We start from the raw sequence: 27,845 nt of genomic DNA, 5'->3' as shown, positions 1-27,845 counted from the left end.
TTCAGTTCAAAAGGGCAGGGGCTGGTGTGTCTAATTGTTCTGTGTGAAGGAGCAGAGAACTATACAAAGGTATCAGGAATTGCTTTCGACTGGTTCACATGCAGCTGTTGGAACACAGCTACTCCCCTTTTGAAGCTGCTTCTGATGTAGATGTGTCCACACCCTCAGGCTGTGGTGCCTGAGGCTTAGTTCTCAGAGGTATTAAATATAATCAGCTCCCATCGACTTCCCAGGGGTGGGTGCTCAGCACCTCTGGAGAATCAGTCTTGCAGTTTCTGGGCTCCCGTGGGGGACAGGGCAGCCACTAGCATGGTGACCCCCATGCTAAGGGGAACATTTATGTTCTCCAGATCTTGTTAGAAGCACTGAGCAGTCACACTACTCCCCTTTCCTTCGAGGTTCATTGTAAGCCATCCCTTCTTCTACCTTGCCCGCAATTTGTCACATCCCCCCTCCACTTCTGTCCACGCTGACTTGTCTTGTATGATTTTGCCATTTCTCATGCTCTGCTTGAAAAGGGGTTTGGACAACTGGCAAAACAATCTGAAAGGAGATGGTGCAGTGACAGCATTGTGAGACTGAGCAGAACAAAGGAAAGATTCTTAATGGTTTAATATGTTTAAGCCAAAGTTAACTGTATACTTCCATAACTCCTGAATCAGTAGCAAGAGTTTAATTAACTTCCATTTGGCAGCTTCTATAAATGGTTGTTTCATCAGAGCTTCGAGCATATGTTTGACAAGCGTGCATGTATTTGAAAAGGCACACAAGGTTCTTTGGATAAATCTGATATCGTTGGTCTAATAAAAGATATCGGATTTACCCAAAGAACCTTGTCTGCCTGTGTCCTTAGACCAACACGGCTACAACCTACACCCCTGGATTTGAAAAGAACTCAGAACTGCTTAAGTTCAATGGTTTCAAACAATTTCCAAGTATTTCCTTAAAAAATGGCTCTGCCTGTCCTGTCCCCTGGAGCCCTGGCTTCTTATGTTGTTTTGAAACAAGCTTAGTTGATCTGATTTTCCTTATTTGCTAAAAATGGTAATTTCCTCTATGTCTCTCCCCACCCCCACCGAAACATTTCCATATGGTTAAAACAAAGCAGAGGCTCTGTATCAGGCCTCGTCTTCTCCTGCCTTGCTTTTTCATGATGAAGTTTCTTACACAGAGCAGAAGCTTGTGTTGGCTTTGTGAAAAAGCTATGAACTATTTTTTGGGGGGGCCGGGGACCCCCCCATAATTTACTCCAGCAAATCCCTGGAATCACGGATTGTTTCTTTCACCTCTTTGAGATGTTGTGATTCAGGAAGCCCAGAGATATCTATTTAAATCATTCTGAATCGAGAGGCTTAACATGTGCTTCAAGATAGGCACAAAGCTGCATACTGTTGTAATTTGAATTGCTGCTAGCAAAGGGCCATTTATGCAGAGGCTGGTGTCCTTTTTGAGAGCGAGTAACTCCTTGCCCCATCCCTGAAAGAGCAGCATGGCAGGGTGTTAACTCAAACTAGCATCTTTCCCTGAATGACAGACCTGTTTTTTACACAGCTACAAAAAGAGGGTGAGCTCAAGCTCTTTGCCTGCAGGCCAGGCAAAGTGCCATCAGCAACCCCACAGCGAAGTGCCAAGTGGGGCAAGGGAACGGGGCAGGGAACAGAGTGGCAAGCTCTTGCTACAAAAGTGCAGCCTGCTTCCCCTGTTGTGGGGGGGTGGGAGTTCACTAGCGGGAAATCTGCCTCTTCCCAGCCCTGCACAGGACACACAATTGCAGCCACAGCGGAGCTCAGGAGCAGTGCAGCACACCTCCCTCCAAGGAAGAAGACACTTTTCCAATTGGCAGAGGAAGCTTGCTGCAGGCTTTGCACACCCTGGCAAGACAGGGTTGTACACTAGGAAGGAAGTGGTCTGGAAGTCAAGCTGCTTTTGATTTCCTCTGCGTTTAAAAAAAAAAAATCCCTCCTCTTTTATCTTTTAACAAGACCAGCAGCTGCCCTCGGAAGCAGCTCCTTGAGCACTCGGAGCAGGTACAATGATTTCTATTATATCTCACACCTAGGTTAGGTACTCGGGCTGCCCGGTCGCTGCTGCCCCTCACTGTGTTGGCAACAGGGATGCTGCTCCTCTGTGTCTCGAGCGCTTTGTTTTCGGAGCCTTTTGCTGGAACCAGGTCTCTTGGGCGGTTGTGCCAGTCGGCTGAGCGAGGGGTCCAGCAGGTCTCAGCTCTCTCGATAGCTTTCATATTTGCCACAATCCTTTCTGGACATTGTGCTATTTTTTTTTTGTCACAATGACAGCTTTTCCCCAAAGAGGAACAGTAACTTTGATAAATCAGATGCCTCCATTAAACACACACCTGCCTGAATTGAATTCTCTTTTCCCCTGTGTATGATCTATTAATTATGGCTTTCTTCTCATCCAGCCTCCTCTCTGTATAGTGCTGCAAATCTTTACTTATGACTGGGATTAAAATAGCATGTGTACATTTGACCTAAGAAAGCTTTTTCTTTAAGTGAAGGGAAAGCACCCTGGCAGTTACCTGCTTTTCCTAAATGTTTCTTCACAATATTGTATCAGCAGCATATGTAGCTTTGGACTCCCAGCCACTTATTCCTTGGCTGAAGCATTATCTCTGATTAAAAAGGAGCTTCAGATACATGGTTTGTTCATTGGGTTCCTAGGGAGATAAAGGTGTAACTGAGACCTGGCCTTCTCGTCAGGCGGTGCATGGCCTTGGGGACAGCCATCAGAACCCGACAGCAAAAGGCAGGTGTTTCTAGCTCGCTTCCCTCGAATGGCTTAAAAAAGAATAGCCTGCTGAAGGAAAGAAAGGGGGGTTGTGCCTCCTTGCAAGAACAGAGGTGGTCTGAGGAATTTTGTCCACAGTCTGTGCTTCTTGAGTTTGTTCTTCTGCTTATGCTTCAAATTATTTTTCAGAATGACAGGCGAGTGGGCAGGATTGTGATGTCCTGAGTTGAAAAGGGATTTTATTTTATTCTTGCAAATTCCTCAGGCCTGGTCCTCATCTCATGTGCATGAACATTATGCCTGTGACTGTTGTTGTCAGGGATATTTCTCTGATCTAGGCCAGTGTAAGAGAAGGGAGCATCCGGCCTCTGTCTTTTCTTTGCTTGCCTTGTTTTGCATTTCCTTTTGTCAATAGACTGGACTCTGGCAAACAGCTGGGAGAAAAATTGTCTTTGTTAATTATTAGAAACTACTGCCCCATGACTGAGAGCTGAAAACACAGCCAGGGCCAACTTCTAGTCCACCTCCGAGGCACGTAAGTGGACTCAAGCACTTAAGTGCAATCCTCTGAAAAAACAAGTAATGCAGAAGGTGGGTGGGTCCTTCTGCTTCCTCTTGGTTTTTGTGACTCAATCTTCAGAGTAAGATGACAGCATGCTACCAAAGCAGATGCATTAGCTTGAACAGGGCAGAATAGGATCACATTTAGATACCTAAATCTGCTTACGCGACTAATAGATGAAACAGAATCTGGCCCTGACTCTTTTTTAACCCTTCAAATGAAGCCAGAGAAAACAAACCCCAGCATTACTAATACTTCTAAGTGCAGAAAAACAATCATGGACGTTTTTATAGCCTTTCAGGTCATCTCTCGTTCATAAAGAGGCAGCAAAAGACATTACTTTTTTTTTTTCCTTTTGCTATTTAAAAGACATTATTAGATGATAGGAAATTTGTCAGTACTATTTGCTCCATGTAATTCCTGTAAACTGTGCTGGGCTAATCTAATTTCTATTGTAGTGAGGTTTAACCATGGCTTTGCCTTCCGTTTCTGATTTTGCTCTGGGATGGAGTCAAAGGAAACCGCATAGCAACAGTGCAAAAGAAGGAAACAAAGCCTGATTAATTTCTCACGTATGCCAGTTGTGTTAGCAATGGGCCTTACATTCGTGGGATTGCTCCTGGTTTATGAAGCGTAAGTAATGCGGTGGATTTACTGCGATACCCTCGCTAAACCTGCAGCTTTTCCTCAGGCACAGCTCCTGCTGATACTGCTGCGAGCCACGTCAGAGAATTCTGACTCTAACCAGAGGGTTTTGATGTTCTTTTCAGTGGGAAACGTGTGTCTAAACCTCCTTGGTGGCTTTGAAATTTGTGCCCTGCAGCATTTCCCTCCAGGTAAAATATTCTGCAAAATAAATCTGTGCGTCTTTGATCACTCTCTACCATCCAGTCTCCCCCTTGCAGTGGAACAGTTGCATAGGTAGCCAGGTTCTATAGAGATGATTTATCATTTCTGTGTAATACAGCTGAATCCCAGCTGCTGCTTCATTGTTGCTGTGGGTATTTTGTAAGAATGTCAGAGTGCTGAGCGGGCACTGGGGTGGGTCACTGTGATAAGAAATCTTCAGGAAACATGCAGAGCAGCCCACAGAGTGCTGTGCACCAGGGTGAAGAAAGAGCACCGGACACACATCTTTGTGACAGAGGAAGGGAGTAGAAGGAAGGGGGTGATTTTAAATCTAACAGTTAATATTTATCCTCTGCTTCCAGCTACTAGTCCCGCCTTTCTCTTTAGCCTATGCCTGCCTCTTGGGATATTCCTCTTTTTCTTGGAAGAGAGTGAAAATGGAAATACCAATATAGACAAGGACTCCTTTTATATTCTGCTGTATTCTGTTATCTGCATCTGTAAAGGAAAGGGAAGCCAGAAACCTTCCATTCTTGGGCATTTGGCTCTGGACCCAGCAAGTTCTGCCAGCATCCAGCCTTCCTGTCTGCCAGAGGACCCTGACTCCTGATCAGAGCAGAGAGGAGCTGAGGAGAGAAGACATCAAGCAGGCAACTGATCCCCAGGGCCCGTAGCCTGGAAGAGTCAACATGCTGGAGCAGATTCATCTTCTGGCTGCTGTGACAGTTCTGGGTGTCTTAGAGCAAGGTAAGCCAAGCATGTAACTGCATGTTCCTTGCCGCTGGATCAGGCCAGGTACCATCGACACCCCCTTCTCCCTCCCCCCACTCTTCTGTTTGCCTAATTAATGTATCACTTTGCCTATTAAATGTCTGCCCTGGTACCTGTCGTTCTGATGTTCTTCAGTGTTTTCTAAGAGTATGAACCACAAACTGGGGCCAGGGGTATAGGTTGTAACCGGGTTGGTCTAAGGACATAGTCAGACAAGGTTCTTCGGGTAAATCTGATATCTTTTATTAGACCAACTCAAACTGGGGCCAGGGATGTCAGGATAATAGAGGTTTCCCCCCCTAGATTCAGTCTCTACCTGTTTGGGATTTTCTTTTCCCCCATAAATGAGAAGATGCTCCCAAAGAAAGAGAAGAACCTGTTTGACAGGTAGGCTCCTTATGGCTCCTTGACTGCACATGCCGTTCAGTTGCAATTAAAAGCCTGGAGCTTGCAGCTGTGGAGAATGGAGGCCCGGAGAAGCGCAGTGTCATGGGCGGGGTCCTCCAGGAGGGCCGTGATCTCCTTAAGGCCCCTTCCCCCATGCCAAGCCGGTCCAAGGGCACCCTCCGATTCTCGCCCACCATGTCTTTGATGTTTAAATCAGTTTGGGAGGCTGCCTTACGCCCTCTTGGACACGGTTCATTGGGACCTCCATCCCCATGGACTCCCAGGCCCCTTGTGGGTCTTGTCCTGTAAATGGGTGCTTTGGAGGCACCCTAGCCTTAGGGCTATGCGTGGCTCCAACCACCCCTTATACCACGCCCCAAGCCTCGCAGTTGGAACGGACGTCGTTCGGTCTCTGTCAACACTCACGCCTGTCTCTCCAGGCCTCCTCCGTACTGCCGCCTGGCTCTCGGGCCTCCTCTGTACTGCCGCCCCCTCCTGGGGCTCTCTATGCCCACTCTGGGCCTCCTCGGTACCGCCGCCCTCTCTCCGGGCTTTCTCTGTACTGCCGCCCCCCTTCTGGGGCCATCTGTGCCCCCTCTGGGCCGTCTCCGTTATGCCGCCCCTTTCCTGGGCTCTCTGTGCCCACTCTGGGTCTTTCCGGTCAAGCCGCCTGTCTCTTGGGCCCACCGCACTGCTACCCCCTTTCTCCGGGGCTCACTGCACTACTACCCCCTCTCTCCAGGGTTTACTGCAATGCTACACCCTTCCTCAGGGGCTCACCACGCCCACACTGGGGCTTCTCAGTAGCGCCCCCTCTCTGGGGCTTGCCACGCTCGCACTGGGGCACGCCCACACCGGGGCTTCTCAATAGCGCCCTCTCTCTGGGGCTCGCCACGCCCACACTGGGGCTTCTCAGTAGTGCCCCCTCCTGGGGCTGGGGTCTATGCACCCCATACGTCACGCCCTCACTGGCACTGGGGTCCCCACGCTGCTGCGGGTTCCCTATGAGGCCTCCTCCAACCCCTTATAGCCTCACCCAAACCACCGGTGTAACAACAAAGCAAAACAAACTCAAGCTTCTTGGCTACAACTTAAACATAAGCTGCCTGGCTGTAACAACGTTACTTGGACACCATAGAGCTGCCACCCTTTACTCAGCTGAAGCTGTATCTGCAGTCAGGCTGCTTTGCGCATCTTTGCTTTAGGAGCTCCTGCCTCTCTGGCTGCTGGCAGGGAACTGCTAGCCCAGCCTCAGCCCCTGGGTTTTATGAAGGCCAGGCCCTGCCCCTTCCGGTCAGCTGACCTCCTGGTTGCCCCGGGCAACCCACAGCTGTGCTCCTTATTCCCTGCCAGGGCTCTTTCCCCAACAGTTTCCCCTCTCTAGGAGCAGAGCACCTTGGTGCTCTGCGACACGCGGTCCTGGCCGGCGGGAGCAAGGGGTTCTGGGAGGGAAGGATCTTCCTAGACCTGTTCCTACCTTGCCTGTTTTTTGCCAGGCTGTGCTGCTTACGAGCAGGATCAGCTCCTCCACCAGTGGTTACACTTAAAAAAAGATCAAAATGGAATGTTTAAAAATTTCAACATCAAAATGTGACTGAATGTTGGAAGACTATCATTCCTCAGACAGTAGCTGAACAGTTACAAATGAAGACGACTCTAGAAACCCTGGTTTGTTCTTAGACAAATTAAGAACGCAAATGATTATCTCTTTAACACTGTTTTACAAATAAAATATATCTTTCTTATGGGCAGTGTTCTGTTTTTTGCTTATTATACGACATACTCCTATTAAGAAACAACTCAGACGCAATCAGATCACAAGCAACCATGTTTATGGATTGGCCACAACCACACAAAACCCAGTTTAAAGCACGGTGCTGTTCTGACCGATGGCTTTTAGGACATAGAACATGGTTACTAGGAGTTAACAGACTACTGGTACTACTCTATTCCCATATGCTGCTATTAGCTAACCAGCAAATGCCTTCAAAGTTTCTGGGAAAATGCAGCAGCTATGTATGAAAGACCAGGGTTTTTTGTGATATCTTTTTTTGGACAAGCTTTTGGACACACTCCACCCTTCTTCGGGTTACTGGAAGTTTGTTAAACTTCTCTCTCAGACATACAGTTGGTCCAATAAAAGATATCACAAAAACTCCTTTATCTCTCAAGGCTACAGCAGTGATTCATGTCTACTACCATGTAACCATGTGCACTTTCCTATTAAACTAATTTAAAGCATCCTACATCTCCAGATAGATATATGGTTTTTATTTGTTACTTTTTTTGTCACGAGTCTAAGATAGGGGTTGCCAACCAGGGGTACGCGTATCCCTGGGGGTACTTGAGAAGGCCACAGGGGGTACGTGGCCATGACATGGAGAAGCCAAGGGTGGGACTGCCAGCACTTTGCGCCGCTGCGTGCCATGTGCTGCCAGCACTTTTGTTTTCGCCGGCGCTGCCAGCACTTCTGGTTTCGACGATACGGCCCAAGGGACACCCCCCCACCACAACCACCTGTGAGCTGGCTGCCAGGGCTCTCCCCACCTCTCAACTGGCTGCGGGGGGTACACCGACCAAAAAAGGTTGAAAGCCCCCAGTCTAAGATGTAAGTGTACTACATGGTCACACTCAATCAGATAAATTTTATGTAATTCAATGCAGTTGTTCACTTTAACTTTGCAGTCGTGAAATAAGTAAGCAAACCCATCTTCATTCATTGGGGATTTCTTGCTGTCACTAACAGCAGCATTTATTCATTTCTAAGGATGTTGGTCATAAGTAAGGTTGAGCTAGAGAACAATACTTCAGATCCTGATCTTTTCCCACAAAAAAAAATCCATATTAAAACACAAACAGCTGCAGATGATGGGACTGTAGGAAGAACCCCCTGACGAGAGCACATTTTGGCTTCTTGTCAATTGGCAGAAAATTAAATTAATAGAGGCTGCCCAAGGGCAGGGAGGCTGGCCCCACTGATCTGTGAGGTCCCTAATATCTATGAAATCTATGAGGCTGCTGGCCTGGCAGCCTGTCAAAGAGCGTGCAAGAGCGTGCAAGCATTCAGCCGCCCTCCTTCTTTCAGCTCTGGACCAGCACAGGCAGAGAACTCCCTCGCAGAAGAAGGCAGCAGGGCTGAGCACCCACGTCGCTGCCTATTGCTGAGGGCACCGCAGGACTGCTGACAGTCAGTGAAGCACAGGCTCAGTATTCTGAACTCGGCTAGTTTGAAGTGGACAAGAACTTCCCAGGCAGGCGGCCAATTTTCCACAAGAAAGAATGTAAATTTCCTAAGAAAACTAAGTTTTTCCATGGCAAATGCTGATTGTGCAATCAGAGCTTTTTCTGCCAGAAGATCGCTGTTCCCTGGGAGTTTATCTAAATGGTTGATCATCCCCACTTGTTCACAGGTTGTGCTGAGTTTTCATTCGAATTTCGGCTTCCAGCTGTCAGTTCTTACACTGTTCAGGATTTTGTGTGTTCTCCTTTGAAAAGACCTTGGAGCCCAGATGCCAAATCACCTCTTCTTCTGGATAAAATAAACTGACATGGAGCTATGCGGGATGCAGATAGTGTAACGCAGAGTCCAGGCCGTGCGACCTGGACTGTGTGAGCCCCGCCAGAGTGCTGGTACATTCCCTAAACGCCTCTCTGAAATATGCAGGCAAGGTTCTTTGGGTAGATGTGATATCTTTTATTAGACCAACACCAAAAATCCAGCATCTCTGAAATATCTGACTTGGGGAGAAATCTGATTCTGTCCAAAAGCTCTTTTATTCATTTGGGAGTATTTATAGAAGGCCTCCATGTAATTTCTTTATGGCAGGAGTAGTCTGAAGGCCAGGTGGGGGGGCAGGAGACATGGCCCCATTACATGCAGAGATGTTACTCTAACCTCCCTTTCCGCTGTGTACTGTGGGATTGTAATAAGAGGATGCAGCTTATCAAAGGAGCTCCATTACCACAGTTCATCTCTGGCTCTCCAGGCAGGCTGGTAACATCATCCTTCCCTTACTCCTTTCCTTGCAGCTTACTTCAGCCTCCAGGTGATCTATGCCAGGCGGACGTATGGCATTTCTCCTCCCAAAGTTGCAGGGCCCCCAGAATTCGAGAGGATCTTTCGAGCACAGTAAGAGACTTTTTGCAATTTATTTGTTTAAAGAAGCCTCTGAAAGGAGACTCCCATACAGTAGCATAGCTAGGGTCGGGCAAGTGAAGCATCTACCCCAGGGTGCCAGTTTAGAAGGGCCCATCCCCAGGGAGCCCATGCCATGGTATCAGCATTCAGGGGGAAGGGAACATCTGCGATCAGATGAGACTCTGAAGCACTGGGCACCAATTCCCCTTTACCCTTCACCCCACTTCCTGGTATCTCTGCCCAGGGCACAAAGATATCTCATTTTGCCTCTGCTCCCAGGCTCTCACTGGTGGCAGAGCAGATCAGACAACTTCTTCATAAGGCTTCACGGGCCTGGAGGTGCTTACAGTGTTGTGCTAGAGAGGGGGAGCTGGAGGAACTGTTTTGCCAGGGCCAGAGTCATGAGGAGGTACACCCCCCTCACCTGCTCTGTCAATCAAGCTGCTGTCTTGGTGCAGCGCTTGCTGGGTTTTTGGTAAAACTCTCACAGACCCATCAGAGCTATACACTCTTCCTGCTGGCACTGGCTCAATCTGGCAGAGCCCCTGATGGCAGCGTCACCGTGATATCATGTATTGACACCGCAGGTAGTAGTGGCCATGCTGGATTTGCTCTGAGGTTAGCTGCTGTGGCTCAATCATGAGTGACTGGGGCACATGGGAGCTTGAGATTTGCTCATACACATCTCAGCCATAAATGTGCCCATTTATGGCCCAAAGGTGCCAAGGGCAAAGGCAAGGACAAAATAAGGGGAGACAAAATGCTGGTCACAGGACCCTGGGCACTGTGCACCATTGCCCACGTTTGGGTGCTGGCTTATGGAAAACTCGTCTGTGGAAACACAGGAACCTGCAGCCCCTGGGAGATGCAGAAGGAACAACCCTATTCTTCCTCTTTTCCTTCAGGGTGAATTGCTCTGAGTATTTCCCCATCTTTGTGGCTGTTCTCTGGCCGGCTGGCCTCTTCTTCCATCAAGGTGAGACTGCCTGGTTACCGGGTTAGACAGGAAATGCTGCATCTGCTCTCCATAGCTTGGTGTGCTAGCTGCGTGCTGGCAGTCAGAGGTGATGGGCCCGGCTTCCCTAGTTCTCTGTTCGGATCATGCTCGTTGTAGGTACGGAGCCACCAGGATCTGCCCCAGAGGTTAAGTCTGAAAGGGGTGGGCTGGGAACAGAGAGGTCAGGCAGCAGCTCTGCCCATCTGGAGGAGTGATCAGTGCTTCGAGCTGAGGAACAGTCAAGTCTCTTGGGTGCCCGGGCAGCTCCCCAAAGCTTTTGGTGCGGGCTGCTAGGATTTGTCTCCTTTTTTCCATTGCAGGTCTGGCTGCTGTCTGTGGCCTGCTTTACCTCTACGCACGCTACCTCTACTTCACAGGGTATAAGAAGTCTGCCTCGGGAAGGTAATGGAGACTTGCTGGGCACAGACATTGAGCTCCCCTGGGGTTTTGGGTATGGGGATATAAAGCCTGAGGTGTGTGGCCTGGCTCACTTCCTGAGGCTACAGCTTTTCCTCACCTTGTTCAGGCCTCCCTTTGAAAGATCACCAAAAATCAGAGCTGCCAAGCATTCTCTTCCCCTGGATTGGGAGGTGCAGTCTGGGCTAGAGGAAGGGAATCAGTGACTGTATGGGACATTGCAGAATCCTGGCATAATGTTTCATAAAGGCTGCATTACGTCTCATGGGAAACCCGTCCCAACACCACTGCCCTTGTCATAATGGTGCCAGGGGCACAGGTACAGATTGGGGCAGGAGGTATAGAGCACATGTGCAGAGAGTCTTCTGAGGTCCTGAGCTTCCCCTGATCATAAGTAGTAGGGGAGCCAGCACCAGGGGAGGGGATTAGTGCAGGTGGAAAGGGAAGGTCTGGGCCAGGGAGGGGTGAGGGAGCCTGTGTGACCTACCCTCTCCACACCTCTCTCCCCTCCTGCAAAAAGGTGTCATGTGAGAGGCCAGTGGTTCTAATTCTTTTTCAATCCCTTCAGGTTAACCCCAATGTACTTCAACGCTGGGTTAATCTGGATTCTCATTGGACTGTCAGGAGCTGGGATCCTGCACTCTCTGCTCTTTCACTATGTGGGGCTGAATGTCCTGCGGCTCATGGACTTATGAGAAAAGCATCTACTTGGGCAAAGCCTTCCCTTCTCTGCTGCACTCACAGGTTCCTGCTTCATCCTGTCCTAACGCTGTGCCCTGTACAGGTGTCATACCTCTGCTAACAGATTGGCTGTGCCCAGCCCTGCCTTCCCGTGGAGGGAATGTCAGCTCCCACATTTTGAGCACATCGTATGTCGGCTCCCTGGAACTGGCAAGAGCTGCTAGGGAAACACTGGAGTGAAGTCAGCCAGGGCTGCCCTGAGACAAGTGGCCATGAGGAATGTTCCTGGGTGGGGTGGCAGAACCCAGAGGAAGTGTGACTGGGGGCACTGGAGGGGATGCCCAAGGAGGCTTTTGGGGAACACCTCCCTGCCTCTCAGCTGCCAGCTCTGCTGTCTCCCTCCAGACCTCACCTCTTTTTGCAGAAGCTGGAGCACTGGGAAGGGTGACCCTGCTAGGTGCCAGTGCTTGGCTTCTGTAAGCCGGGTGATTTATTGCACGTATCTAAAAGGTGTTTGCTGTGTTGTTTTGACCATATGTGGAGCAGCCACAGGATGTCACCTCGAGTTACCCATTTATTCTGACACCTGGCTTGCAGCAGAGCTTCTAACCTGTTCTAAGCACAAGATGACTTAGTCGGGCTTTTTGGCATGTCTCCTGCCACACAGTGCATCTAACTTGTGCCCTGCATGACCTTTTAACCATGACTTCCCTTGCTTTTGTTTCTATGTTCTGCTAACCCTGGGAGCCAGGCAAGATGAGAGAAGGAGGAGGAGAATCCAAAGGCAGGCAGTGGAACAAGCTGTGTTGTAAACGAGGGCCATATAAAGAGGCAGCTTTGAGCTCCCAGTTTGGACTAGACAGATTGAAGGTGTAACTGCTGGGAGACTGTCCTCCAGACTGGGCATGCTGTGACTTCCCTGTGTTGGGCTGATTCATCTTTGATTAGTCAACCAATAGACCCAAGACAGCTGGTGATCTGAGCTCGCTCACTGGGAACACGGTTCATGGGCTAATAGTCCCCTGCCTTGATTCACAACATCTGGGTGACACTATAGAGGGGACAGGACATGGGTGCTGGATGCCAAGTGATCAATCTCAGGGGCAGTTTGGGCCTTAAGTCTATGCAGAAAACCATCAAAGCTGTATGTGATATGTCAGTGTCACGTGGCTTTTACTTTGGGGTCAGGGACTGAAGCCTTTATTTCAAGAAATCCTGGTTCAAAGAACTGCAACTTTGCCTGACTAACCTAACCCCAAACCCTCGCAAGACACAGGAACCGCAGGACACCCCAGATGAAGGCTCATGGGAGGATTTCATTCCTCAAGAGCCGCCCTGGCTCTCAGGGTCACACCTGAGGCAGGCAAATGAGAATGCTTTTGGGTGGGTTCACAGACACAAGAACCTTGTATGCTCCTGAGAAGAATTTATATGGACCAGAACAGATAGATGGCTGTAGGCATGTTTAAGATGTGAGATGGCTGGCTTAGGGCTTTCATAGAAATTATTCTCCTTAGTACATGGATTGAGGACCTAAAAAGAGTTAGTCAATACCCCTGTCAGAAAATAATACTATCACTTAATAACTACTGACCTTAGCTGGGCTTTTCTGTCAATAAGGATGGCTGTAGCAGTTTTGATGTACAAGTGTCAAACAATTATTGCACAACAGTATATATGTAAAGTAGTGGCAATAAAATGACGGTGAGACCATTGTGCCGTGTCCTCCTCCCTAGGCTGGCATGCAGCACAGAACATTCACACCTGACTGGCTAGTGGGTTTTGGCCAAATCACATCTGATCCCTGCCTCAGTTTCCCTGCTATAAAATGGGACAGAAGAGATGTCTTACATGACTTCACTAATGTAGCATCTGAATTTTAGAGGTGATGAGCACCTGCAGCTCTTGCTGATTTTGCTGGCAGTTGACTGCTCAGCACCTCTCAGAGTCAGGAGCATTTTTTCAACAGCTCAGCACCCACAACTGGGTCTTATCTCTTACCAGATGGTTCCCATGCTGGATTTTCTAAAGAACTCAGCATCCAAAACACTGAGTGCTCTGGGAACCAGCCCTTAGTGTTGGTACTGTGGCTTTAAGAATGCAAAGCTGTCTGTGCTAAGTCTGGAGGGGGACTCTACCTCATTTCCATATTGTGAAAAGCAGTCACATTAACACACCGTGAGTTAAAGAAATCCTATAAAAAATTATCCAGATTGGTCCCTGAGTCTGCGATTAGTAACACCTAGAATCAAGAAAGCCAAAAAAAAAAATAAAAAAAAAATGCTTGAGATGACTAATTTTTCACTATATTTGCTTTTCCTGCATTTCATCCAGCTTGAGCAGCAAGAACCCCCTAGAGTGAGTTTTGCTCTTGGCTCTCACCCCCTCACCCAGTGTAGCAGCATCTGTGGGGTAGCAACCATTGCAGGGAAAGGTTTAAATCCAAGTGACACCAAAGGTCCATAGCACTATGGGGTCCCTGACCCTGGCTGCTATAACAATACAAACAACAATGACAAAATGTTCTTCTAACAGCTTTGGTGAAAAGCTGTTAGAAAAGAGGTTTTGGTTTTTTTATGCCGACTTTGTCACATGCCTGGGGAAGAGGCATCTTACTTCTGTCCCAACATGAGCTATTATTTAGCTTCTAATACTAATGCTGTCCATCATCTCTTACAAGTTGATCACAAGCCCCACATTTTTAAAGCAAAATAACCTACTGGTGTAGAGAGAGTTAAAACAAAATTGTCCAGTCCTGGGGTGCCCCTGCAGAGTCTAGTTCTTTGGTAAAACCCTTGCTTGCTGTCTCACACAAGCTCATTGGGATGCTTACCACTGCTCCAACAGGATGCTTATCACTGCTCCAATGTCCCTGTCAAGCGGCAGCCAGTTTTACAACCCTGGCAGTCTCCAGAGCCTGCCCACCCTCCTGCCTGCCCCATGTGAGGCCTTTCTGCTTGTCTGTGTGCTGGGTGGCATGGCAGGGCTGTGGGATGGCTCAGCAAAAAACAACTAACGATTCAGCGATTCAGCAGCATGAAGCCACTACGGCCAGCTCTCTCCTCTACTGCAGAGCATCAGGATTACAAAGTGCTGCTGATGGGCTCTGGCCCCAGCTCCTCCAGGTCTTTACATCTTTTTTCTACTCTCGCACACTGCTCCATAAGAGGAACTGGAGTTTATTTTCATACAAGGCACCCTTTGAGGAAGGAAAGCTCCCTCCCTTCCGTTAGAGACCTTGCTAGTCTGCTGCTGCCTAATGATCTTTAATCAGAGCACAGAGTTCACATTAGGTACAGACAGAATTTAACAGTGTGACAGGCTGTTAACTTGAAAGAAAATCCCACTGGCAGACGGGCTACCTGCAAATGCACCCACCCTACCTCACCCTGCACCATTCACTTCAATCACTTTTTTGGGCAATGTCTCATGGTGTCCTCACAACATCCCTCTAAGGCAGTAGTGGAAAATGAAGCATGGAGAGACTCAGGCCTTTTTTACATATATAACACTTGGACCATTTTAAATGTGGGTGCAACTGCAAGTGTGCAGTTTAGAGCAGTGTAAACCTCCCAGAATGTTTCAATAGTGTACCTGGATAATCAGGTATTATTTTGAACTGTTTTTTCCCTGAACCCATTCAGTGTTATGTACAGGCACCAAACTTTCCATGACTAGTGTCTGGTCAGTCCTCCAGCCATCCCACACTGCACCCCTCCCTGCCCCCCAGCATGGCAACTGGCTGCTCTGGTCTGGCTCACTACTTAGGTGGATGGGGAAGATGCCTCTAATTTTGGGAGACGAACAATTAATACACCAGTTCATATTAACAGAGCGTGGAACTGGCAGCCACTTGGTGGTATTAAGTGCCGATTGTGCACTGGCTCTGTTTTTCCTCACCCAGCACCTGACAGGAATAAGGTATTTAGGTACACAACCTCCCCATCAACCTCACACTTGGGGAGGGAGGGTGAAATGAAATTAATTAAACAGCTCTAGCTTTTGTTTCATCTGCTATTTAGCTCAGTTCTGACTGCTTATGTCTCAGAGGTCTGAGGAAAGGTACTGTGATACCTGAAAGCTTGGCTATGTCCATGCCAACCATACAGTTGATCCAGTACAAGATATCAGCCATAAGAATTCTGGTCGTTCTAGGGAAAGTCTTTTTAAAAGCTGCAGCCTGAGGCAGAGACCTTGGGCAGCCCCCAAAATACCTAGCCCCAGAAGGCAGGCAAGGTTCTTTGGGTAGATGTGATATCTTTTTATTAGACTGATGGAGTAGTTGGAACAAAGTACTTTGCAAATGCTTGTGCCCGAAAGCTTGCAAAGAACTTTGTCCCAACTATTCAGTTGGTCTAATAAAAGATGTCACATGTACCCAAAGCACCTTGCCTGCCAATGTCTTTAGACCAACATGGCTACAAGCAAAAACCCCAGCCCCAGAAAGCAGAGGCAGTGGTCCAGGCAGTCCCCCACCCGATCCAACTTGTTAGGGTCTTTCTCCGCTACTAGGGAAATCCTGGGGAAACTGTGGGCTAAGATCAACTGGAGACATCTGAATCCTAAGACCTCTGGGCTTGGGCCTGCATGGATGCCTGCCAATGGATTTGGGAATATCCAAAGTCTCGGGGTGAGAGCCTGGGACGGAGCACCATACATGGTGCCCACTGTAGCACCATACACGGTGTTTAGAATGATTGGGTTCTGCCTGCTCCATTGATATGTTTTTTGGAATGATTATGTTCTGTTCAATTGATGTAACTTGGAACAGATTTGGCTGATTTGACCTGGAACATGAAATATACTACTTAAAAAAAATAAAAAGAAAGAAATTTGCTCCCTCCCCTGGTGGCAGCTCAAAGCACTACAATACCCGAAAGGTGACCTTTTGACTTAAAACCGTTGGTGGTGTATGTGCAGACACCGCTGAATTGTGACAGTCATGAACACACTCCTAATCAGTGATATTCTTGGTACAGTTCAGTTATGTGCATCCGCACCCACAGGTAACAGTTCTTGAACTCGATGCTAGTTAAAGCACTGCAACCCCTCTAGCTGGCTGTAGGGCCTAGGGGAATGCGGTCATCCTGCTAGAAGGGGGCTCAGACCAGTATAACCAACATTATGGGTTGTACCGGCATAACTTTTTCAATAGCTAAGATTGGTAAAACCTAGGCCTAGACCAAGCCTGAATGACTTGCCTATGATCATCACACCAGCATAGCAAAGAATTCAACCCCTCTCTCTCCAGTGGACCCTACCCTCACCCCATCCCTCCTCTGGACAGAACTGTTTACCTAGTCCGGGACATGCCCTTTGGCAGGACCCTTTCACTTCACACACTTGCTTCCTACGTGTTGCAAGAGTTTTCTTCCTTGCCAGCAGCTGGCTGGAAGGAAACTGCTTTGTTGTCTCTCTCCCACTAATCCAGGGGTGGGCAAAATGCGGCCCACGGGCCGGATGCAGCCCACCAGGCCATTCTATCTGGCCTGTGGGGCCCTTCAAAATTTAGAAAATTAATATTTATCTGCCCCTGGCTGTCTATCACATGGCCCTCGATGGCTTGCCAAAACTCAATAAGCAGCCCTCTGCCCAAAATAATTGCCTGCCCCTGCTTGACTAATTAATTTCTTCCCTCCTGTCAAAACAGGCAGGGGAATTTAATGGGCCTTGGGTGAGTTACTTATGACTCTGTCCCCATTTCCTAGTCTGCAAAAGAGAGATAATGACTTGTTTACTTTCTAAGGCTGGGTGTGGTGAGGAGTAAACTGCAAATGCTTTGGAGGTGTAAATGCTGGGCGTTGACAACATTCAGCCTGACACCGTGTGAGCCTTGGGATTCTGGGCATCTTTGTCCAAGTCTTTGCTTCTAGAACTGCATCATTTTGGGAGAATCTTGGCTTCAGTTTGCTTTAAAGTTAGTTTCTAGTTCTGAGGATGGCACAGGAAGATTAATGTAACCCACACACAATGTACAAGCCACTTTTCACTACAAAGGTGTTTTGGTTTCAATATATGATCGTGCTTTATATATGCTGGATTTGATCATGTCCTCTGTATCTTGCCTGTTTGTTAGCCTGGGAAGGAGAAATATGCTGCAGATAGGCAGGAAAGCTCCTTTGTCCAGGGATACCGTAAACAAGAGAGTATGGGGCTCAGTCACGTAAGTAAGGGGATCACACCCTCAGTCTGATTGGCTAACCTGGGAAATGTTCTTGTTTTATTTAATTGGTTAAAAGGAAAAACTGGAAGCATGGCAAGCCCTGATTGGAGAAGCTGGGGTGATGTCACACCAGGTATGTAGGAAGAGGGAGCTGGGGGCTAGGAGGACCCCAGGGAGGGCCCCAGTCGGAGAAGCCAACATGAAGGGGAACGCTCAGAGGAGCAGGAGAGTCTCTGAGTCCGGGACTCCTCTCTCTGCCCCCTGCTCTGCTTTCTTGGGTTTGGGGTAGGATAATATCATGGGGGTATTAATCCCTGGAGCAAACCACCAGGATTAGAGCCTGGTAAAGTGTGGGTCAGGATTGGAGCCTGGTCCTTTTCATTGCTATAGCAGTTGCTTGTGTCAGCCTAGCTGAGTAGCTAAGCCCATCTGCAGCCCAGGCCCACACCAGGATAGGTCTGGTTCCTTTTTTTGTGTGTGCTTTTGCAGTTTTCTGCTCCAGCTGGGGCTGTAGGATTTGGATCTAGGATTTTTGGGGTGTGGTCACCCCGCAAAGCCACCACACGGAAGTAGAGATTGCCGCTGTACACCCTTCTAGGAAGCAACAAGGGGGCCCTTGCATCGCAGAAGGACCTGGCCACCCTCCAAGGTGGTGTGAACCCATGGAGCAGCTCACAAAATTCTCCGGTGTGGGTCCCTTTACCCAGCCTGTTGCTGAGCGGACAGGGATAGGGGTACAGGACCCTGGAACTAACCCTTTGGGTGAGCCCCCAAGTCCCAGACTGCCTGGGCATGGGTGGAGTCTCCCCAAAAGGGGTGCAAAGTAGAGACTATATGTGGCAGTTAGGAGTGTTTAAATTGCATGTGGTATTTTGCTTTCCTTTGTTTCATTGCCTTTGTTTTCTGTAGTAAATCTGTCCTCTGTGTTTACACGGCTTGCTAGTTTTTTGGGTTTTGTTTATGCGGGACTCCCCAGCTAAATTCAGTGATCTCAGATTTCTGGGTGCGGGCTTGAGATACAGTGAAAACTTACTGTGTACCCTGAAATTTGTACCCGGCCCTTGTTGCTACCAACTGGTACTTGGCAGAAGGGTTGCATTAAAAATATGAACCCTAAAACCTCCAAATTGGTAAGTTAAATGCAAAGAACTCTGATAATTGTTTTGAAAGTGTCATGATTTTTAAGCCAATCTCAAGAGTTTTTGACCCTGGGATTTTTGTACCATTGGGATGAGTCATTCTGATTACTAGACTCTTCCTCTCTCCTATAACGTTTAATGGCTGTTCTTCTCAGCTATTGTTCTTAAAAGGGCCTGCATTTTCTCTATAACGCTATTTCAGTTACTCGGGTTCTGGCCTAGCTGCCTGGAGTGGAGCACAGGTATAGGGCAGGAGAAAGCACCTTACGCAGATAGATACAGACACAGAGATGCTGTGTAAGGCCTCTGCAAACACAGCCGACAATATAGATCACAGCCGAATATTTACATTGCATAACTTCAGGGTCACTTCCTCTTCCCCTTCGACACCATTTGAATTTCAGCAAATAAAAATAAGGCAATGTAATACAGATAGGATGGCCAGTCTGTAATATCTGGGTCCTGATTTGAATTTTCTCACTGCTTCAGCTGTTTGGATCCTGAGAGTTGGGAGAAGGCTGAGGTTGATATGAGCCAGTGTTGAAATAAAGACCCTGTAAGCAGTTTGGCTACACTTTCTGCCGCCTTGTAAATTTAACAGCAAGGGATTTGGCACACTTTAGAATTAAAATCACAATATAGACTACAGATGGTTTCTAACGCATGATACATGAGTACACGTAGAACCAATATGCATACAGGGACTTAAAGAAAGTTATTTTGGAGTTGTAAGGACGTTGTGGCTAGAGAATGAGGTTAGGAGGACATGGGCAAAGAGAAGCAGCTGACTGCTGATAGTCACAGCGGAAATGAATGTTGAGAATGTACCTGTGGTAAAAATGAGCAATAATTTATGTCCCATTGTGGGTCTGGCTTTGTGTCTGTTCGGAGGGCCTAATCAAAGGCCACTGAAGTAGATGGAAAGATTCCCGCTGACTACAGTGGAGTTTGCCTCAAGTCTTTCCTGTTTGTCCCAGGACTACTATGGAAATGGGACATGGACTACCATAGAAATCTTTAAGGGTTAAGCCCTACTGTCACAGATGTTAATGTAAGTGTTGCTATTGACTTCACCAGGATCAAGGTTTTGCCCTAAATCTATGGGACCTTCTTCCCTCTCTGTCCTTCCCCTTGCTTCCCAGTGGCTTGCATTGTTGATCAGCTGTGGAGCACCCCACACCCCCATGTCCTCCCACAGAGGCTCTATGAGATTCACAAAAGTTTAACTGGGAGTCTCCGGCCTATCACCCCATTTTGGCCCTATCTTATTGTAACATGGTTGCTTTTGACAATTAGAACAGCATGTAGGAAAGGCAGACAGCCAGACAGTAGTGTTGCCAGTTCCCTTGAGTCTCACAGTAGCTGAGCTTTTAATTAAAAGCTTGGCTCCAAGGAGTCTTGTCATTCAGGGAGAGGCTCCGTTTCAATTAAAAACGGGACATTTCTAGCCCCGGTGGTTGCAGAAAATAGCTTGCTTAAGTGGCTCAAGTGGATCCTAGTGGCTCAAAAAAAAAAAAAAAGATACTGCTCATTTTTCTTTATCGTTTCCTAACTTTTAAATCAACCTCAGGGCCACAGGGAGGCATGTTGAGTCTCTGCCATTGCAAACCTGGGCACAAGGTTACTATTTATGAATGATTATGAACTAACTGATAGAGCCGAAGTCTGATCAGGGGTGAGACTTGGATTCTGTCTGGTGTATGACCTTTGTTGAAGAGCAGAGCAGGAGACCTTTTGCTCAAGGTATCAAGTTTGTTTTTAAGACAGGGCACGGAGGACTTATATGTGCATAGTTACAGCGCTTTCACAGCTGGAGATCGCTCTTCCCTCCAGCTCCTTTGCCTACCTACCTGCAGTGGCTTCACAGCCACCTTTCAGAGCAGACTTGCCTTTCGGTTTCCCAATGGTGTTTCTGCTGCTTTGTGTGTGTTTGGGACAGAGAGAGGCAGAGAGAGAGCTGGCTGGCCTCAAAGGGCATTTTGTGTCTGGGGTTTTGAATGACAAAGGCTCAGGCCTGGGCTCTGCTGAACTGCATTAAGGAGAGCTTCTCACCAGGTGGCACTGCTCTCAAAGGCTGCTGTGCTGTGTAGGAAGAAAGACTGACAAACACGTTCCTGCGAAGGCATTTCAGAATTAGTCACGTTGAGTCAAGGGGGAAATGCCGCTATTGCAGCTGTCTACTTTGGTGGTAAGGCCTGAATTCCCCCAAGCGTGGCAGGCCGCGGCTTGTACAAGGCCCCGGTATGAAGTTATCTGTGTGTTACACACTGACCAAGCTCCCCTAAACTCTTAGCACAGGTTTTTGGAGATGAACAGGCCTCAGGCTACCCTCAAGCTGCAAAAAAGTGTACATGTGTTTTCCTACGCTCCGGTTGTGAAATCAGGTGCAGCGTGCATGTGTCGGCAGGCAGGCCTCCACACGTGCGTGCTCACACTTGTCAGGTTGCTGACAGCTGCGTGTTGATATGCAGAACTGAGCCGCGCTGTGCCCCTAATGCCAGGCTGCAGAATTTGGCAGTGGGATATATCCAGACGACAAAGGATAGCAACATGGTACCCACAAGGCCCTGCTGGATGGGACCGGCTGAGCAGATCCGTGGAAGCTGAGCTCTAAATTTTCTAACAGGACGTTTGTGAGAGAAACCCGCTGTGAACTGAAAGCAGCAAGTGATGCACAGGGCACATTCAATGGAGATTTCCCTTTGTGATGCAGGCGTGTTACACAGGTTGCCATAGCAGCAGCATCCCTAACACAGGGGCCAACAGGAGGGAAAGAAGTAGGTCAATCTGGTCTAAATAATACCCAGACATGTCAGTCTCAAACTTAGCCTGATCAGGGCAGAGAAAATTAAAAAGAGGGGAAAGGACAGAACGAGCCCGATCTGAAGACAAGATGAATGTCCGTGGCCTTGAGCAGTTTCGTGGTGGAAGAGAAAGAGCACGTTTTTAAGTTACTTATGTGTTGAAATTAGAAAGGCCTGGACCCCAGTGCTGCACCCTCCCGAAGCTGATAACGGCATTTGAAAGCACCTTTGTAGTCAAATGTCTTTCAACCCCCCTCTCTCAGGATCCAGACTGCTGCAGCAGTGAGAAAGTTCAGGCTAGGACCTTAAATGATTACAAACTGGCTGCCCCATTTTGTTATGACACTGACTTGTTTTTATTGACTGAAATTCAAATGGTATCAAAGGCAAGAGGAGGAAAGGAAGTCACGCTGAAGCTATGCAAAGTAAATATTCAGTTGTGCGACCCATGTTGTTGGATGTGTTTGCAGAAGCTTACGCTCAGTTCGAGGGCATCTCTGTGTCTGTTTCTATCTGGGTAAGGTGCTTTGTCCTGTCCTACACCTCCAGGCACTGAGCCCAGAACCCTACTGGCTTTGGGTACCAGCAGGACATCTGTTTAGTAGGAATGATGGGCAAACAGAGAGACCCTGCTGGGGTGGGGAAAGCCTGGAAGGGAAGGGAACATGGAAGCACATCCATCCACAGATTGGAGAGGGGGTTGGAGCCTCATATGGGGGGCAAAGGTTGAATATAGAGGGGACTAAAGGGGACCATAGTATGGGAGGAGAAGGAATAGGGGCATATGGAAGCACAGGGGAGAGACTGGAGGATTGGCAGGGAGTCCCTGTAGTAGAAAAGGGTGGGAGGCCTGAAGGATCATGTTGGCTGGGCTGGATAGATGCAAATGAGTCTCCTGGGAGGTTGAATGAGCTCAGCCGATAAGAGTCACAAACACGACCCCCTGGTTTTCCTGTGTCAGGCCTAGACATTCCTGGGTTTGGTATGAAGGGTCTGGTATGTTCTAGCAGAAACAAAGGGCTAAATCCTATTCTCCTTCATGAACCTAAATGGCAGGTGGGCAGCTGTGTGTCTACACTGCGGGGATACATAGGGCAATTCTGTTTTGTTGCAGGGTAAAGCAGAATCTCAAGCTGGGTGTGAGTGCCCAGAACTGCAATGCCATGGCTGCATAAGTACTATTTTACCTATGCAGCCACGTGAAATCCTGTTTCATAAAATGAGATAAGATTCAGCCCATGGTGTCTACTGTCACCAGCTTAAATGATGTAAATGCTGCATATTGCAGCCAGGCTAGCTTGTAGCTGAAGTGAGTGCCTTTCTGCACACAAGCTGCAGCCCTCCCAGGTTACAGGTGTATTCTTACCCCAGGCAGGCTAAAATCCTAATGAGCTCATGGTGGTTTGCAGTTTTTGCACAGCAGCAGTACATGGTTGAGAGTAGTAGCATTAATATGGCTTAACTGATCAAGGCCCAGCATTTGCCTTGGTCATTTAACCCATATTAATGCTACTACTGCCTTGTCCTCATTAGGGTTTTACCTCATATGAGTCACACAATGGACATGTCTCCATGTGCATTAATGTGCTGGAATTATGGCGCATGAAGTTTAGTACCTGTAATAACAGGTACTAGCTTAATGCACCATAACCGGCACTACTGCGCAGTAGCACCGGTGCACAGTTTCTACATGACACTAATGCATAGTAGACTAATTCTACTGAAAGAAAAAAAAAGAATTAGTCTACGCATTAGTGCAGCTTTCACTGTGATGTGCTAATGCACAGTAGAATTAGTCCACTGCGCTTCTAGCATCTTGTGTAGACGCACGCAATGTGGCTGCATTTGTGCTTCTAGTTTATGTGGCTCGGAAGCAGCGAGGAACTGAAAACCAGATACTCTCACTGAGAGAGAATGAAATATACTACAGAAAAATCCAGGAAGTAATAGAAAGAAAAAAGGAAAAGGGGTGAGGAAATAGCCTCTGTTATTTGGACAAAAGTGCAGGTATTCAAAGCCCTGATGTTCTCTGCAGCAGCAGTAACACTATGGACTTCTCTCCCTGGAGAAATACCCAGTCTCTAAGCTTCTCCCACTCTATTGACCTGCTGGTACATAGAAAGCCTACAGGTGGCACTGGGATACCCCTTGGTGTGTATAAATACCGCTGGTTAAGACAGGGTATTGTGAGTCACTGCAAGCAGGGTGATGACATGAGCCAGGCATAACTTCAAGGGGGCAGCGAAAAATCAATACCAGGGAGGAAAGCTCCTGAAGGGACTGCTCCTGAGGGTTTACTGAATTGAAACTAAATCCTCTATGTTGGTGAGTAGCTGAAGGAAGGGCTAGTTAGCGACCAGTACTGTTGGAACTGAAAGGAAGCAGCAGGACTGATCCTGCACCCTTGGGATCGTGAACTTCAACAGGCCTACGACTGGGGCTGGTGGGTTTTGAAAGCTCCCTATACAGGGCCTAGTGAGTTATTGGTATGGAGCTTACCAAGTTGTAAAATAAAAGCACTGGCCAGGTCCTACACAAAAAAGTTTTACAGCTTTGACTATACTGGTATAAGCAGCACAACCTAGCTAGTCTGGATGAGTTACACTGGTACAAGCATGCTTATATCAATACAGCTTATTCTGACTTGGCAAGGGAAATTAACTGTAATAACACAAGCCACCTTTTATAATATGGCTGCACTTGCCTGATGGATTGTTCTAGTATAACTCGAGCAGTTAAACGGAAACCAAAAGCAAAAGCCGGCACTCATGTAACTGATGCAGATATACTGGTACAGAAACTAAGCGAGATCCAAGTCTGATTCAACTAATGATCGGACAAGCAATAGACGAGCTCCCAAGAAAGGGTAGAAGGGAACAGGTAGCCGAGGGATCAGCGCAAAGGGAGAAAGAGAGAGGGATAAAATCTTTTCAGATGCTTCAGGGCCTTCGTGAAGAGCAAGGCAGGGGCCCAAGTGCTGGATAGGCTGCCAGTGAACAGAGGAGGGCTGTGGATCAAGGAACAGGCAATAGCTTCTGAGTGGAGAGGTGGCTGGATTGGCTGGTCTCCATGTAAGCAGAATGAATATTGATGCTTCAAAATGGCTTCAAAACTGGCCTTGCTGGTTACCAAACTTTAGATATAAGAAAGGTCAGGACAAGGGAGCTTTCAGCCGTCTTTAATAACCGACAACCCCTTTCAGTGTAATTAATGAGCAAGAAGACAGGCTTTTGCAAGATAAGGTGGAAAACAAGATGACAAAGGTGTAATGTGGGTTCAAAGCCTTCCTTGTATGGACAAAATGAACAGGAGACCCATTGTGGATTACCCCGCTTTGAGAATTAGCAGAGAGGGAGGGAGCACAAGCACCTCTCATACAACATGCATTTTTTTTTGTGTAGAATGTAATTTTCTTTAAGCATAAAGATGCATCTTGGTGCCTGCCCGAGTTCCTCCCCTTCAGCGGAAAGATCCCCTTTGATTTCTGCAGTCAAAAGCTTTAGTTAAAAGCCTGTTGTGCACAAAGGAAAAAAAAATCACAAAGCATTAGTAGCACGAGACCGCACTGCACTTCCGTTTCTGTAATCCTCAGATGAGAAATGGAGTGAAACTGCCAGTGCCTTTCAGGAGAATTAATCAGGTTTGCAGATTAACTGAAAGTTAGACGTTTATTTATAAGCAAGTGTTTACACGCAAATGCAGGGAGAAAAGCAACTACGAGCTAAAAGCAATGAGCATCGATGGAGAGAAGACCCTAGAGAAGAACTGAGGCAGGATTCTCGCGTTTGAAGTATAAATACTGATGGCTAAAATCTACATAGGAAAAAGAAAGGGAAGGAGAGGAGAGTAAAACAAAGGCACTAAGACAGCATGTAACAGGCTGCCTCTTCCTTTAAAGAGATGACTTTTAAATACTGATCAGCTATTTGCTCCTCCCCAGAACAGCGTGGGCCAACACACTATCATTGGTGATTTGTATTGCAGTAGCACCTAGAATCCTAGTAAAAGATCAGAGCCCAGTTGTACCAGCCACCGTGCAGACGAGAAAACAGCCTGTCTCAGAGGGCCTTACAGCCCACGTGTCAGACATGACGCGACTGGTACACACGTAGGCTAGAGTGGAGGTAGGGTAGGAAGATGAGGAAATAAAACAAACAGGATTTAGCAGAAAAAGAGAAGTCTGCACTTGCCTCTTTCCCAATCAGTGCCACAGGGGAGCTCTGTGCAGACACTGTAGTAGGGGGAGGTTTTTAGGAGGGGTTTAAAGGAAGAGGTGGTGGCAGCGCTGCACATGACAATACTGCTTCTAGTAGAAAGGCTCTGGCTTGCTCACGGGGCTGGTTTATTCAGCATAGCACTAAGCTGACAGGCTCCCAGGAAGGTATTTTTTTCCTTTCTTGGTTTAGGCTGATGATACCTGACTTTCTAATGAGAATGAAAAAGCCGAGCACACAATTAATGACTACAACCCAAAGGGAAAACCTGGGGGCGGAAAGAAATCACCTTAAGTTCAGATCTGATTGTTCCTTTGGGGAAAAGGTATACCCCCATGGTCTTGTTCCCAACCTGGGTGGATCCACAGAGATCCGGGGATGCCAGGGCATTTATGTTTACTCTGTGCTGGCTCTGATTCAGGCTTCGTGGCAGCGCAGTTTCACAGCAGCCCCTCTGCTAAGGACACCTCTGTTCCCTGACGGCTGCCTCTGGGGTCACATCCAGATGAGCGCCGACGAGCGGTATGTGGCACCGTAGACCCGTCTGTGGCACTGCACACCACATGTGCATGTGTTCCCCACACTGCTACTTTACAGCACGGGGGGTTGACCCCAGGAGATCCCCGGGTCAAAAAAACTCACACCTAAAAAAAAGTGGGGCAGTGCACATGGCAGCAGCATGCGCTGCACAAAACTGGAGCCTGGCCAGCCAGGGTCATGCTCCAGCTGCTGGCCAGGCTCTCTGCTGCAGGCGCGCCATGGCTGCAGCTCTTCAAGGACCCCAGGTAAGGCTGCTGGGGCCAGCACAGTTGCTGGCCCCAGCTTCGCCTACCCCACCCAGGGTAACCTGCGCATGCCAGAGCGCATGAAGCGCTGGCATTCCCTGGGGACAAGTAGCAGAGGCACAAAGCATGTGTGCCACTGCTGCTTGTCCCTGGAGAAACACACATTCACACTCGTCTGGATGTGGCCCAGGATTCTAGAGAATAGAGGTGCCCATGGAAATGCTGGTACAACCTCACACTCCTGTCTTTCCTAGATAGAAGAAGGATGCACATCCTTCAACCCTGCCTGTCTGGCTCCCTCCCCCTCTGCAGACCTGCAGAATATCTACTGCTGGCTCCATAAGAAAGGCAAGGGATGGACTTTTGTTTCCTCAGTGGGGGTGGGACATCAATGAAAAGAAGAATCTTTTTGCGTGTGGTTGTTGGGGGCGAGGGAGGACAATTATCTGGGCTCACGACTTCCATCTTCAGGGTGAAGGAAGGTAGGCTAACACTTTTTAGAGACTAACTGGGTTAGAGTTTCTGTATATTACTTTTCAAAGGTGCAACTTTTACATTATATTTATGTGTCTGGATGCCTCTTTAACCTGTATACCAGAGCTGCATGTTCTCTCCAGGACTTCGCTGCTTGGTAGGGTGATTTATGCAGAGAGCTGAGGAACGGTATTTTAGGAGTGCCGGCCTAGACCAAAGTGCTGGGTTGAGGCAGCCGAGCCTGTGGGTTAGGTTGTACTTGTTAGTTTTCTCATCTAATTCAGTGCTATCTTATCTAGCCTCTCAGCGTTGTACCTCCTGCTGCAGGTTGGCTTGGGGTTCCACAGCTTCCTGCTGCAGGTTTCTTGACTAATTGCTCTGCTTTCAGCTCTCCTTGCCATGGACACCATTGTCAACATAGTACAGGAGCTGCACGAGTATTGGGCAACCCATTTCTCACGGAGATTTCTACCCAGGAGGCCCCCACTTCGCCAAATTACTTCCTTGTCCAGTTTCTACCTGCTGGACCACAGGACCCGGCAGATGGAACTAGGTTTGGATTATGGCCTGCCACAGGCTCAACTGAGCAATGCAAAGTTTGTCTTCCAGGATGGCAAATGGCAGAGTGAAGGCAGCCCTACCCGTCAGCTTCCATTTCGGCAATTATTCCCCTCCTCTGGCCAAGAGCAGTCCAACAAGGTCCTCAAGAAGGAGAA

The 27,845-nt window shown here is 48.0% G+C and overlaps 1 protein-coding gene across 4 annotated transcripts; it reads left to right on the top strand.

Moving 5' to 3' along the window:
- Nucleotides 1–1,905: 1,905 nt before the first annotated feature.
- On the top strand, nt 1,906–27,845 carry LOC102571710 (leukotriene C4 synthase). Of its 4 annotated transcripts, none has more exons than XM_059712899.1 (7): nt 1,906–2,027; nt 4,081–4,146; nt 4,666–4,906; nt 9,347–9,446; nt 10,361–10,431; nt 10,773–10,854; nt 27,518–27,845. In XM_059712899.1, exons 3-7 carry the CDS (start codon nt 4,849–4,851, stop codon nt 27,756–27,758), a joined length of 552 nt encoding a protein of 183 aa, XP_059568882.1. In that variant the 5' UTR covers nt 1,906–2,027; nt 4,081–4,146; nt 4,666–4,848; the 3' UTR covers nt 27,759–27,845. The 4 variants fall into 4 exon arrangements, with proteins under 4 accessions (XP_059568882.1, XP_059568884.1, XP_059568883.1 ...); XM_059712901.1 differs by lacking the exon at nt 1,906–2,027 and adding an exon at nt 3,185–3,283; XM_059712900.1 differs by lacking the exon at nt 1,906–2,027 and having other exon boundaries at nt 4,004–4,146.

The sequence above is a fragment of the Alligator mississippiensis genome, chromosome 9, assembly GCF_030867095.1.
Source record: "Alligator mississippiensis isolate rAllMis1 chromosome 9, rAllMis1, whole genome shotgun sequence".
Lineage (NCBI taxonomy): Eukaryota > Metazoa > Chordata > Crocodylia > Alligatoridae > Alligator > Alligator mississippiensis.
This window is presented reverse-complemented; position numbering and strand designations above follow the sequence as displayed.